The following is a 13,658-nucleotide window of genomic DNA, read 5'->3' as shown; positions in this document are numbered from 1 at the left end:
TAAAAAAATTTTGACAGGATGTAGCTATCAGCCTTTCTTTAGCTCTTGCAACTTTAAATCTTGGGTAATTTGTATTCCCAAAATAGTGCATTATTCAAAGTCAAATTCCATTAAACATACTGCTGCTATATATTCAAGTACTGTCTGAAAATGTCCCATAAAAACATTTTTACATACTTTTTCTTTCAAGAAGATTTTAGATTTTCATAGCCTTTTTTCCTTATTCAGAGTTTTCACAAAAGCAACTCTGAGTAATTAGAGTCACCTAGGTAGACTTCAACTTAAGCAAACAAACCAAGCAATAGAAAGCATGCAGATATTCAAGAACAATAAGTCACGTTTGAACATGAGATTTTTATTGGATCTATGCCGAAAGAGAGTTAACAATGTACGTCTCTTTATTCAAGGTATCCAAAGCATCTGTGTGCATATATATTGTATGTACTGTATTTACCTACATATTGTGTAACTACTTTAAAGCAGTGTTTACTGTATCCCATTTTAATCTTTCCCTTCCCCTCCTAATTGTTCAGGAAAATGCACAAAATTTAAAATCAGCATGTGCAAGCAGATTTAATCTCTTCTATGCCACCATAATATTGAAATATCAGCAGGAGCACTGGCAAAATGGCAACTCCTATCCACGTGAATTGCAGCACGGGTGGCAAGGAGGGAAATGCTTTGAAAGAGCAACTATGTGCCACGTTTAGTAATTGTACTTACAATTTATAGGGCCACTAATTGTGTCACTAAGAAACATTGTTCAAAGTTTAACCCAAACTTCCTAAGGAATTAATACTGACTGCTTCTGTACCCTTGTGAATGGCACTTAGAATAAGCTACTGATGCCAGAGATGCGCTCCCTGTACTTTTCTTTAAATTTTATTCCTGAAAAATCACAGATTCAAAGGTCTGGCCGCTCACAAATAATAAACTCTTGACTAAAGCAATGCGACTTTTTTGCAACTGAGAAGGCAATCTATCCTCTGAACAACCAAGCAACAAGTTTCGCGAGTTACCTTCCCTCCACTACAGGGCTTACCTATTTTTCAGAGTACGTAATTTGATCCAAAAGACACTAATTTCGAAAAACTTTCAGACACAGGAGATCAGGTTTATTTCTCCAAGAGCGACAGCTCGGGCAAGCGCCTCTCCCCCGGCCTGCAGCGCTCGCCTCCTTCTCTCCTCGGCAGCACCTCTGGGGCACTCCCGGAGGCTCCAACGCCCCAGGGAGCAGCTGCGGGGCGGGGATGCGACACTCGGGGCTCGGCCCCTTTCCGGATCGCGGCGCCGTTGTCAGGCAACGGCCGCACAACAAGCGGCCCCACCGGAGGGCCGGGACCAGCCCAGCCGAGCCCAGCCCCGCCGAGCCGAGCCCCGCCGCCCCCACGGGGACCCCCAGACCCAGCGGTACGCCCCGGGCGCGCCCCCGCCCCGTCCCGCTCCGGAGCCCGTCCCGCTGCTCAGCGAACCCCCCTCACTCCCGCCGCCGCCCGCTCCGGGCTGTGAGCGATGCTGGCGATGGAACCGCCCGGCGGGGCTGCGAGGAGAGTCCCCGGGCGCCGCGCCGCCCCCGCCGCCCGCTCACCGGTACCGGCAGCCACGGCCCCGTCCGCGCCCCGCGCGTTACTGTCGCCCCGGAACCCGGCGGGCGGCGCCGCGCAGCGCCCCCCGCTGCCCCGGAGGGCGGCGCGACCCGGCTGCCGCCTCCTCCCGGGCGGGGAAAGGGAGCGGGAGGGGAGGCGGGGGCCGGCGGGCTTCCCGGAGTAGGGCAGGTTAGAAAGGTTTGCAGCGGGTCACCCGGTCCAACCTCCCCGCTCAATCAGGGTCACCCTAGAGCACATGGGACAGGATTGCATCCAGACGGTTCTTGAGTATCTCCAGTGAGGGAGACTCCACAACCTTTCTGGGCAATCTGTTCCAATGGCCGGTCACCTGCACAGGAAAGCAGTTCTTCCTCATCTTCAGGGGGAATTTCCTATGCATCAGTTTTCTTGCCTCTTGTCCTATTGCTTGGCACCTCCCAGCAGAGCCCGGCTCCATCCTCTTGACGTCTTCCACTTTCGATACTTATATACATTGATAAGGCCGCTTCTCAGTCGTCTCTTTCTCGAGGCTGAACAGGCCCAGCTCCCTCAGCCTTTCCTCACGAAAAAGATGCTCTCGTCCCTTAAACATCTTTGTTTACCCTCCGCTGGACCCGCTCCAGATGTTCCGTGTCTCTCTCCTACTGAGTTGCCCCGAACTGGTCACAGTAATTTAAAAAGCATAAGTCAATAAATAAATGGATAAATGCTGAGAAAGGCCTCGGTCCGCTCGGGGTCGGGTTTTTGCGGTGCCGCTTTCACGGGGCGAGCGTGCAGAGCCGAGCGCGGCCGCTGGGGGCGCAGCGCCGCCCGCCCGGGCCTGCGCGGACCGTACCACCCTCCGTCCCTACCCCCGCCCCGCGCTTGGTTCCGCCGGCGGCCCGGTGCGGCGGTGCGGGGCCGGGGCCGCGGCCGGGAGCGAGAGCGGGACGATGGCGGCGGCGGGGAGCGGCGCCTCCGGGAGCGGGATGGCGCAGAAGACGTGGGAGCTGGCGAACAACATGCAGGAGGCGCAGAGCATCGACGAGATCTACAAGTACGACCGCAAGCAGCAGCAGGAGATCCTGGCGGCCAAGCCCTGGACCAAGGAGTGAGTGGGAGCGGGGCGGCAGAGCGGGCGGGCGGGCGGTTTGGGCGGCGAGGAGCGGCCTGCTGTGATGGCTCTGCCTTCCCTTCCGCGGCCTCGGCGTTGTTGCAGCCACCATTACTTCAAGTACTGCAAGATCTCTGCGCTGGCGCTGCTGAAGATGGTGATGCACGCCAGGTCCGGCGGCAATCTGGAGGTGATGGGGCTCATGCTGGGCAAGGTGGACGGGGAGACCATGATCATCATGGATAGCTTCGCCCTGCCCGTGGAGGGCACCGAGACCCGCGTCAACGCGCAGGCCGCCGCCTACGAGTACATGGCTGCCTACATCGAGAACGCCAAGCAGGTAAGGAGAGGTGGCAGGGGGTGTCTGACCCCCCACCCCGTGGAGATCCTGTGCGTCTGGTGAGCTTCAGGAACGTACCTGGGGGTTTGCAGGCTTCCTCCCTCCCCCAGTGATGAAGTGCCTGCCCGATTGTCCTGTCTCTCCTCAAACATGACAGTAAGAACTGCCAGCAGCACGGAACGCTGGGGCCTGTAAACATTTTCACATACCTGTTTCTCTGACTTACTGTAGGTCATCAAAGGTTGGACACGATGATCTTGGAGGTCTTTTCCAACTTAATGATTCGTTGAAAAATAGTTCATTCTCCTTCCCTTTGTAAATTATTTTCATTGCTGAGGAAGTGTTTTATGGCTGAGGCTGCTGGCTGTTTGACATAGTGTGTTTCTAAAATAACTGATACTTCTTTCTCAAAACAGTATGTAGAATTAAATATATGTGTGCATTGGACTACTTAGTATTTATAGATCAGAATTATGACATTTATTCTTACCTTCTTCTGAGGTCTTAGTGTATAGTATGCTGCTCTTTTCCATTAAAAAAAAACGTATTTGTGAAGAATATGTCAGTGAAGGAATAAGTCAGTTTCAGTGCAATTTAATTATTCATATTTATCATTTGGAAATTTACATAAACAGACTCGCTTGTCTGTTTCCCGTTTTTGTCACTTTCTATTCAGAGAGCCATGTCATATTAAAGCTGACTATACAGTGAAGTTCTCATGTGCAGTAAGATAACAGAAATACAGCTCTGCTCTGTGGCTGATACAGAAACCAGCACAGAACATCAGAGCACTTGCTGATGTGCTTCTTCCAATACAGGACAATTCTATACTAGAAATAAGAGTTGAAATAACTTCAGCTCTCCAAGCTGAAAGAGTTTTGATACCCAGTTGACCCACTGATTTTGAAACCAGCTAAAATTAGAAGCCCCTTACATACTAAGTGGATATAACAGTGGAGTATTTGGGTTCTTTTGGAGAGTTGGGCTTATGTTCGTAGCCTTACACAGAATTGAAGATATTGCAATGGATGTGCATTAGGCTGAATCATAACATCAGCAAAGAGTAAACATAATGCAGAAATAATTATGTTCTGGAACTCTTGTTGCAAAAAGTAGGTAACTCGAAGAGATGTCTTTGCCTAAAGATACAGTCATACTATCTTTAAATAAAGATATATTCATAGAATCCCATTCTTAGGTAGAAATACTGAATTTCAAAGTGGTAAGTATATAGCATAAAATTATAAACAGCTTGTCTTATGTTTAAAACAGTCCAGGTTTCTGTAGGAGTTCTTATGTGATAGGAAATGTTTATTTTCCCATTGTTTATGTTGTTCAGTTTTGTCTGTAGTTGGTTTCACAATTTTGAAAATGAACTTGTGTGCAAACAAAATAACTCTACTTTCCTGGTGCTCTGGCAGAGTTTTCATGCTGGCTGTTTCATATTTGATTTTGGCAAGGGCTTGTTCCTGGAATAGCTCCTTTTATCATTAGGTGCTAGTTAATATCTCCCCCTATAGAAGTGCTTTACAGATGCTGCCGTTCCAGTTAGTTGATTCTCCATGGACAGGATCTGGCCTTAATGTACTTCAAATGTATCATTTAGCTTTGAAAAATAACACACGTTCTTTAGTGTTTTGTTGATGTCTCTCATGCAAGTTGTAAAGAAAATATAAATATTCTTCACGGGTTAAAAAATAAAGTAGGCAGTTCGTGTGTTTTGTCTCATCATTAATGGAGCAGCCAGTAAACAGTTCCTTAGAGAGGACTACAAAAATAAGGTTCAATGGGTGTTTATTCTCCTGGGTTTTTTTTGCTTTGCTCCTTTCTCTTCCAGTATTTTTAGAGATAGCCAGGTGTATTATTTGGAAACTCCTATTTTGAGGTTTTATCTGAGAAAAAGTTGTCCAAAACTGATCTTTTTGGCTTTTAAACCTGTCTCCAGGCAATAATTTCTGTCACTTCTGGTGTTTGAAAGCATACCTTTGAAGTAATTTTTTAAACCTACCACTAATCTCATAGTATATGCCTGTGAGATATGTTACCACACTAAATAATTAATTCTCTACTGATGTTCCCTACATCATATGAGGTTATATATACTTGTGTTATATCACTAAGAAATTTCTCAGCCCTGCTGAGCAGCTGCAGCTCACCATCCAGCTGTGTGGAACCTCTTCTGTGCTCCAGCTGTCACTGAAGAAGGAGCTCCAGGCTCCTTGAAGGCCTTTGTTCTGTGGCAGCAGCTGTAGCAGAGGATGCCAGTACCACTCATTGTAGGGTTTGTAGGGAGTGTTTCATCACGCGTGGAAATTCCTGTGTGTCCTGCCGCGCCTTGCAGTGTGCTGGAAGTGCCGCTGGAGGGCAGGCGGTGCTTTGGGAATGGAGCTGGACGCTGGGGCTGTTTCCCTTCCCCACTTTTTCTTAGGTCGGACGCCTGGAAAATGCCATCGGCTGGTACCACAGTCACCCCGGCTACGGCTGCTGGCTCTCGGGGATCGACGTCAGTACCCAGATGCTTAACCAGCAATTTCAGGAACCCTTCGTAGCAGTAGTTGTAAGTACTGGCTGGTGGGTGATAACCCTGCACAGCAAATCGTGTTGAGGAGAATAATTTTTGGATTTCTGTCTGTTAGCATTTTAGGAGTGTGTACTTTGTATGATGGAGGTGTTAGATCCACACTTTAAACTGGTGCCACTCCTGCTTTGCTGGCCACATACTGGCCAAACCAGTAGTGTTGTTTGCCTAGACCATTTTCACTTAATTTTTTCAGTTATGCTATAGTTCTTAAGCATAAGGGGTTTTTAAGTATCTAGGTAATAAGGAAAGTTAGTTTGAAAAAATAATTCACTGAAGTCTATTGATACATCTTTTTAGAGAGTCTCATACCAACAGGAAAAGTACTGTTTATGACAGAACTAATACAATTTGCATGAATTACTGAAATAAAATTACAATAAACTTAATTTAAGCCTGTAATAAATAATAAAATATATGTACTGAGTATTACCTGTATTTCTACAGATTGATCCAACAAGAACAATATCTGCAGGAAAAGTAAATCTTGGAGCTTTTAGGACATATCCTAAGGTAAATAGTTAAAATTATCTAAAATTATCTAGTGTGTGAATTCTGAACTGTCTTTAAATGATTTAAATGATTGGTCTGCTGTGCTGTACTGAATGTTCATTCCAAAGGAAGATGTGCCCATACATTGGTTACTGCATGCCTTTGGATATTGGATTACATTTATATAGGTTGACTTCAGGTTTGGTTTTCATAGAGTTTTGGCAGTGTTAAATCAATTACACTGTCCAGATTGTGGAGCTGTCCCAAAATTATGTAGCTCCCTATAGCTGTTTTTTAATGGATATAGTTATAGGTAGTGTGCATCAAAATTGTTTTATGTTAGTTCTTCTTTGTTTATTTTTTAGACCTAAAACCAAATGTTAATAGGATGTTTCATATGTTGTAATTTGCGTTTCATTTTAGAAAAGGAAGGTTCAAAACTACCTACTTAACTTTTTCAAATAAATATTATGAATCTTCACAAACTAATGTACAAAAAAGTTAAGTAAACAATATGGGTTAGGCTTAAAACTAAGAAACTAAGAGTATTGGAGGTCTGGGTCTCCAGATGCATCCTCTCATATAGTTCTGGCTGTGCTATTTAATTTCAGTCCAATGAAGTTCAGGTATATCTTTTAAATACCCAATTATGAGTGACTCATTAAGAACTTCAGACAGCCGTCCAGTAAAACAATTACCAAAATTAATTGCTTAATAAAAATTAAATTTTGTAATTAACATAAATGATTGTGAGAGATCCAGGTATTATTTTTGTGTTGACAAAAACATAAGTTATCTTAGAACAGTTTGTGATTCAGGAGAATATTCACTTCTCTGAGCAAAATCACTTCATAAATTGAACAAGGAGAAGAATCCTGTACCTGAAAACCAAATCATATCTGGAAAATGCACATGAGAAGCATATTTTTAGGGAGCTCTCACAGTGGACTGCAGGCAGTTCTTGCTTAGTCAGTAGCTGTGAACAGCACCATCTTGACTAAACAAGTAACTGAAAGTTTTAGATATCTCTAAGGCATATCCATGGATGTTTCTTCCCTCTTCTCAAATCTTCCCTCAAAATTTCCAAGAACAGGTAGAGAAATGCTGTCTGAGAAGAAGCTTGCCCTTTCTTTGATCTAAAAAATTACCTAATCATAGCTTGCCATTTGAAAAAACTCAGCTATGACCACTAATTTGCTTTTGATAAATGTAATGACTAGTAGAGCTAGTAAAGCCAAATGTAAACCTGAGATCCAAGAAAATTCCAAATTTCAGACTACCAGGGGAAATGTCATTTTCTCTAGACAAAAAAAAAAAAAAAAAAAAAAAAAAAAAGAAAAAATAGAATTGCATAAACTAGAAGCTTTGTAAGTTTAGGCATTTTGAAAAGCCTCAGAATTACTGTGTCATTTTTGCCATTTCTTAAATTTTTAGGGCTATAAACCTCCAGATGAAGGTCCCTCTGAATACCAGACTATTCCACTCAATAAAATAGAAGACTTTGGTGTACACTGTAAACAGTAAGTAACAAGAAAACTTTATTTGTGTGTGTTTAAGTTAGTGATTCAGTATGGAAAAGTAAATTTCTTGTAGTGTTTCAAATCTTGAAGTTCACTGTTGCTTTAGCACTTTCGTTTTTGTGAAAAAAGAGTTACTGGCATTTATCAGGAGACATTTTAAGGGAGAACTCTGCAAAGATAAAGAGGAGCCTGGTTAAAAGCTTTAGCAGCTGATTTCTGAACACTTTTAAGTAGTGATGCCTTGTTGGGGCAGGGAGGAAAGGGTCAGATGTTGATTAATCAGTAGCACTGGGGAGGCTGTGATCCCACTGCCCTTCTTAGTAGGGGCAAGTGTTGTGCAGCTCCTTATCTTGCAATACTGAGAGTGTTAATTTGTAACACCACTAAAGCCTGGCTTTCAAAATAGGTACTGTAGAATGTAAGATTGTTTGCCTGTTTGTAACATTTACTGCTACCAAGCATTCCTCAAGAAATTAGAACTGATACACGCAAAACTGCAATCATCTGTAAATTATTACAGTATTGAGGAACCCAAGCATGGAATAGGTTGTTAAGAGAATATTTTTTTAAAATCTTGCAATCTCGTTTAACAGAACTCAGCAGCTTGTGTGGGGATTATGTATTAAATCTATATATAAATTACTTCTGGAAGATCGTACAGAGAATTGGAACTGGCAGTGACCTTAAGTGCTTTGAATTTTTGAAGATATTTGCTATTGATAAGGATTTTTTGAGTTGCGTGTACTTTGGATGTGACAGTCAAGAAAGACATGTTTAAATGGACACTTATTTTGTTTGCATGTTTGTTTTTAAAGGTATTATGCTTTAGAAGTCTCGTATTTTAAATCATCTTTGGATCGTAAATTGCTTGAGCTGTTGTGGAACAAGTACTGGGTGAACACTCTCAGTTCTTCTAGTTTGCTCACTGTAAGTACCACAGTTGTGTGCACTGATTCATTCATGAGTCTGAAAGCCAGGTTCTCTGCTGTAAAATGCTTAATAGAACACTGATAGATACAGACACCACATTAAGAATCTGTCTGATAAAACAAGAAGGAAAGGTTTTCCTAATCATAAATACTGAAATGTTCCTCATATCTGCTCTGTAAAAGTAGAAGGTGGCAATAACACATTTAATTTTACTGAGTTCTCTCTGTACACTTGGATTTTGTCTTAAATACTTTTTAACCTTGTATCTGTAGAGCACTGCAACGAATAACAGTGTTTAATAAGTAAACACTTAAGAAAAAATAAATAAATAATGGAACTATTAAAACTAGGTTACAACAGAAACAGTGCAGGTAGACCTTCAGTGTAAGAACTGAGCATCAAAACCTTCCTTCTGCAGAAGCCATTTTTTTTTTCTCTTGGTCAGAGCCAACTGAGTTTTACTTACTCCTACTTAACTTAGGGCATGGATTGAAAGTAATAAACCCAATTCAGGCTTTAGGGATTGAGCATTTGTCAGATGTTCAGCTTCTCTTCTCTTAACCACCACTCATGTTCTATATCACTTCAATATCAGATATAGATTCAAATACGCAGGACTATACTTTTAAAACTGTTTCTCAGATTTGGTTTATTTTCTGTATAAATGCTTGAATTTATAGCTTAAATTTGAAATATTTATTACTTTCTTTCTCCTAAGAATGCTGACTATACCACTGGCCAAGTCTTTGATTTGTCTGAAAAATTAGAACAGTCAGAAGCTCAACTTGGAAGGGGCAGTTTCATGCTGGGCTTAGAGACTCACGACAAGAAGTCAGAAGACAAACTTGCAAAAGCAACAAGAGACAGGTAAGATAACACATCCATGTGTTCTTCATCTAAAAAGTATTATTTGGTTTTAAACTTTTCTCATGCCTGTAATTGTCACCTGAGACAATTAGAAATAAGAATTAGGTTACAGACAGAAATTAAAGACTCCAGAAGTCACCAGTTTTTTTTGAAGGTTAAAGAAAATCTTGCCTCTATTAAACCTATTCCTTCTCAGTAATACTCATATCTCTTTCCCAAGAGTCTGAATAATTATATATGTGCTTAGACTATATCATGTTAGTGTCACCATTTTTCCAAGTAAAATCTTTTAACAGAGGTTAATAGTATCCAACAGCTCATACAGCTGGGTTGTTCAAGTATTTGGCAAATTTCAGACTTTGAAAACCAAGAAATACTGCACTGTATATAGTGGTATAAACTCAGGTCCATCTGTGGAGAAGGCAGAACTCAACTGCACACACCACAGGAGTGCTCTGAGTGAGATGTAGTAATTACATTTAATAAGGAAACAATTCTGCAGAATCCCTTGGAACAGAGTGCAGAAATTGAACAAAATCAGGGATGTTTGCATTTGCATGTTTTCAGATTTTGAGGCTTTCTGTCCCTCTTCCCCATCACTTTATCTTGATAACAGAAGTTTCCTGGTATTCTCTACCTTGACACACCTTTGTTTATTTTTCTGAAAAGTTAACAGCTCTTACAAGTTTTCTGTCAAACACGATTGAGTTGGAGGGTGGTTGACTTTATAACAATTTATACTCATTTAGCCTATTTCAATTGCAGAATACATTTGCAGTGGAGTTAATGCTGTTGCTAGCTCATAGCAGCCAGGTTAAGTGATACCTCCCAGTTCCTGTAGGGAAATAGAATAGTAATGCTTTAAAGACATGAGGAGGATGGAGTTGCTGATAAGTTTGCATTGCTGTTTGGAGTCCCATGATACTGACTGCATTTTATTATCCCCTTACTCTCACATGAATACAGTTGCTCTAAGAAATAGCTCCTTCTCTGATCATGCTCCTCTATTATTTGTTGCAGCAGTTCTAGGTATTTTTTTTTCTGTTTTTATTTAGTCTTCATCAGTAGTTAGTTTATAAATTGTAAGGGATTGAAAGGAATTGTTTTTGTCAAAAATTCTGCTTTCCTGTGCAACAGAAGCTACCATAGTTCCCAAAACAGAGTCTAACACTCTGTGTTACATTTTTCTTCAATTAGTGATCTTTCCTAAGAGAAAAGACAGTAGAAGGCCTGTGCAGACACAATTATTTCAGGATTGTGTTCTGCCTATGCAGGACAATTCATTTAGTGTCACCTAAATTACTCTGAAGAAATAAGGCTGCAAAGATCACTAAAGGATTGTTAGACATACCTGCTTTGGGAAGAACAGTGCTGTAAAGCATTAGCATAAAGGTGCTTACACTGGCCTGTATAAGTTCTGTTACTGTCCATGCACATCTCTAAGCCATTTTCTAAGGGGACATATGCATTAGCCAAATTGTGCTCTAAGTCAGCTTGCTTTCCCTAGGATTCCTTTATCTGTCTAATTGTAATTTGTCCCTATTCTCCATGCCTTCAGTCCTGATTAATCTTTTGCATTTGTACAGTCTGTTTTTATTTGTTAGTTTGACACTACATTGCCCTACGGCAGACATTGGGGAAAACTTGGATCAATAGGAATCCTCTCAGCTCTTTGAAGGTTTTGCACATTTCATATGTTGACCAATAACTGATTTATTCTATAAACTTTTCTTTAATGTTCCATGTAAAGTTTCTCAGAGAAACCGTGGTTACTGTACACCACTGTCTTGGGCTTGGGCAGAGGAGATGAGGTAGAGAGCAGTGAGAGCCTGCAGGTATTGATAATACCAGCTGCTAGCTCCATTCCCTTAAGGATTTTTTGTTGTTGTTGTTCAGATGACCACAGAGCCCACTTGCTATTGTTAATGTATTTTGAATGTAAATGTCAAAAATTGCAAGACAAGAGTTTTCTGGAATTGGTCTTTGTGTGTATAGTTAGTTTGCTTTTTAAGTAACAAAAAGGTATTGGCAACAATGGCTAAATTGCTGTATGTGACTGTTCCTTTCTGGACAGTTTTTAAGATTCATGGGGTTATGGGCACCCTGAACTTCCAAAACAGCTGGATATCTTCAAATAAAATGACAGTTCAGTTCAGTTTTTGTCCAACATTGAATTTATGCTTGTTTTTCAGCTGCAAGACCACCATAGAAGCTATACATGGATTGATGTCTCAGGTTATTAAGGATAAACTTTTTAATCAAATTAATATAGCTTGAAGTGCATTACCAGTTGATATGTATCTCCAAAGCAGAAAATACCATCGTTTCTTTTGCTTGGACTTGTTCAGTTTGGGAAATGAAGCTGAAGTGGAAAATGATTCATTTAATTTGTAGTACTTTAATATTTCCCACCTGTCTGACCAGTTTTAAAGAACAAAATGTTCCAAAATGTAGTGCAACTTTTTGTTCTTTATCATAAAACCAGTTTGCAGAATTGTTCCAGAGGAAAATAAATGTGACTTACTGGATTTTGCTCTTAGATATTTATCTCTACTATCCAACTACAATAAAAGAATTTTGAAACTAAATGTGCGTTTTGGGCCTTGATATTTTTGGCAAACGTTTATCTTCTCTTACTCTTTTTCTTATTGTTCTGTGGAAAAGTTCTGTCTGCACAGATGAGATAGGTAACCTATGTAGTGTAAGAAGTTTGTTTCTCATATTTTAATATCTGTGCTTAATTTTAAGAATTGAAATCCCACTTGTTTATCTTTCAACAAGTTATTAAATTTAATGGAGCCTTTCCTGATTGAGGTTTACTGGTCCAGCCGGAAATGGCTTCTTTCACAGTAATGAAACATTTATGCATGGTACAACAGTATTTTGCTTATGGCTTCACACTCATGATGGACATTTTATATTTCTAAATAGTCAACTATTGAGCAGCTCTGCAGTGGAACTCATAACATGGTTATACACCATTATTTTTCTCCTGCTCACCTTCTATTGCTTGTCATAGTCACTTGTTGCATACAAAGGAACAAAATGAAAAATTGCCTTTGAAATACACATTAGGCAAATTTCAGGCCTCAGATACTGAATGCATTAATCATAATTTCCGGCTTACAATGTAGTGCTGCTGCAGGGCTGATCTAAGTTTGTGTTGGAGGCTTTCATATTGCATTTCAATAATACAAGCTGTTTGGATTCCTTTTAAGTTTTCATCTTTAATCCTGAGTTTCCTGGGGGTTTTGGAATGTTTACTTTTGCGATAATATATGCTTTATACAATATGCCATTATGCTTTATACCTTAAGTAACTGAGTCTCCTTTTCAACCTTAGCTCTGCCTTGATGTGGATTTTGTTTTTGTTTTGGTCTGGAAATTTTAATAGCTATTACTCATTTAGGCCTTTTCATCCAAACAGATTGCAGTGGATTTGAAGTTAAGATGCAAGTTATACAATGAAAATCTGTAATTCAGCAGGGAAATGCAGATACCCTGAAGCAGAAGTTCATCAAGAGTTTTAAAACAACAGCATCCAACTGTATAGGAAAAATATGTCTAATCGTAGCTAGTAAATTTGAGATCATTATCATATGTGCAATTTGGTAGGAGAACAGTTTCATTCTTCTTCCAGCATGATAGTGGTGGTAGAGAGTCAGGAGAAGAAAGCTGTGGTATTTTAATAAGGTATTTATTTTCTTGGAAATTGCACCAGTAGACTTCTGTACAAACAAGCACAGTATGTAATACACAGCAGTTCCTTTTAAGTTCAAGGAAGACAAAGCAAGTGTACCTGGCCAGTAAACTTTTCTTACTTAATTTTCTTCCACAGGTCTTTGAGACTTTAAATTGAGCACACAGCCATTATCCCAATCAGTGCGTGTTTACACAAAGAAGCACCCTGCTTTTGTGAGATATCTTGTATTTCCTAATAGGTATCTCTATAGCTACTTTGTAGAACTCTCTTTGCATAACATGATCCAAAAGTTTTGCACATCTTATATCTACCTAAAATACAAAATAATAGTTTCATCTCATATTAGTCTATGACTGTATTTAAACTGTCCTTGTTTGTGATAGTAGTGAACTGAATTTTTCTGCATGTAGGCTCACACAGAATGTTTTTAGTCACAGATGGCTTAATTTAAAATACCAGGTTGTTTTACAAACTGTAGCAATATGAATGCTGATGTTTAAATGCTCATGTGAACAGTTGTCCATTGAGTTACGTGTCTTGTTAGTTGCT

At 40.6% G+C, this 13,658-nt stretch overlaps 2 protein-coding genes across 4 annotated transcripts in view; one reads left to right on the top strand and one right to left on the bottom strand.

Moving 5' to 3' along the window:
- The window catches only part of CSPP1 (centrosome and spindle pole associated protein 1), a 61,872-nt gene extending 59,520 nt beyond the window's left edge, over positions 1–2,352 (bottom strand). For all 3 annotated transcript variants that reach the window (XM_053965815.1, XM_053965824.1, XM_053965833.1), the window contains exon 1: positions 1,999–2,352. In XM_053965815.1, coding sequence (XP_053821790.1) covers positions 1,999–2,080 — 82 coding nt within the window. In that variant the 5' untranslated portion in view covers positions 2,081–2,352. The remainder of the gene's footprint in view (positions 1–1,998) is intronic.
- A 92-nt stretch (positions 2,353–2,444) lies between these two features.
- Positions 2,445–11,994, top strand: COPS5 (COP9 signalosome subunit 5). The gene is made up of 8 exons (XM_053953197.1): positions 2,445–2,676; positions 2,785–3,019; positions 5,448–5,576; positions 6,045–6,110; positions 7,524–7,609; positions 8,425–8,536; positions 9,258–9,406; positions 11,599–11,994. Exons 1-8 carry the CDS (start codon positions 2,519–2,521, stop codon positions 11,681–11,683), a joined length of 1,020 nt encoding a protein of 339 aa, XP_053809172.1. The 5' UTR covers positions 2,445–2,518; the 3' UTR covers positions 11,684–11,994.
- Positions 11,995–13,658: the final 1,664 nt, after the last annotated feature.

This window comes from Vidua chalybeata, chromosome 1 (assembly GCF_026979565.1).
Source record: "Vidua chalybeata isolate OUT-0048 chromosome 1, bVidCha1 merged haplotype, whole genome shotgun sequence".
NCBI lineage: Eukaryota > Metazoa > Chordata > Aves > Passeriformes > Viduidae > Vidua > Vidua chalybeata.
The sequence above is the reverse complement of the archived record's forward strand: the minus strand, read 5'-3'. Positions and strand labels throughout refer to the sequence as shown.

What these genes read in the sequence shown, in the direction of transcription:
- COPS5 (XM_053953197.1), top strand. Translation starts at nt 2,519, where the DNA reads ATGGCGGCGGCGGGGAGCGGCGCCTCCGGGAGCGGGATGGCGCAGAAG. An exon ending in TTTGGTGTACACTGTAAACA is followed by an intron (nt 7,610 to 8,424) that starts GTAAGTAACAAG and finishes TTGTTTTTAAAG; the next exon opens with GTATTATGCTTTAGAAGTCT. An exon ending in GTTCTTCTAGTTTGCTCACT is followed by an intron (nt 8,537 to 9,257) that starts GTAAGTACCACA and finishes CTTTCTCCTAAG; the next exon opens with AATGCTGACTATACCACTGG.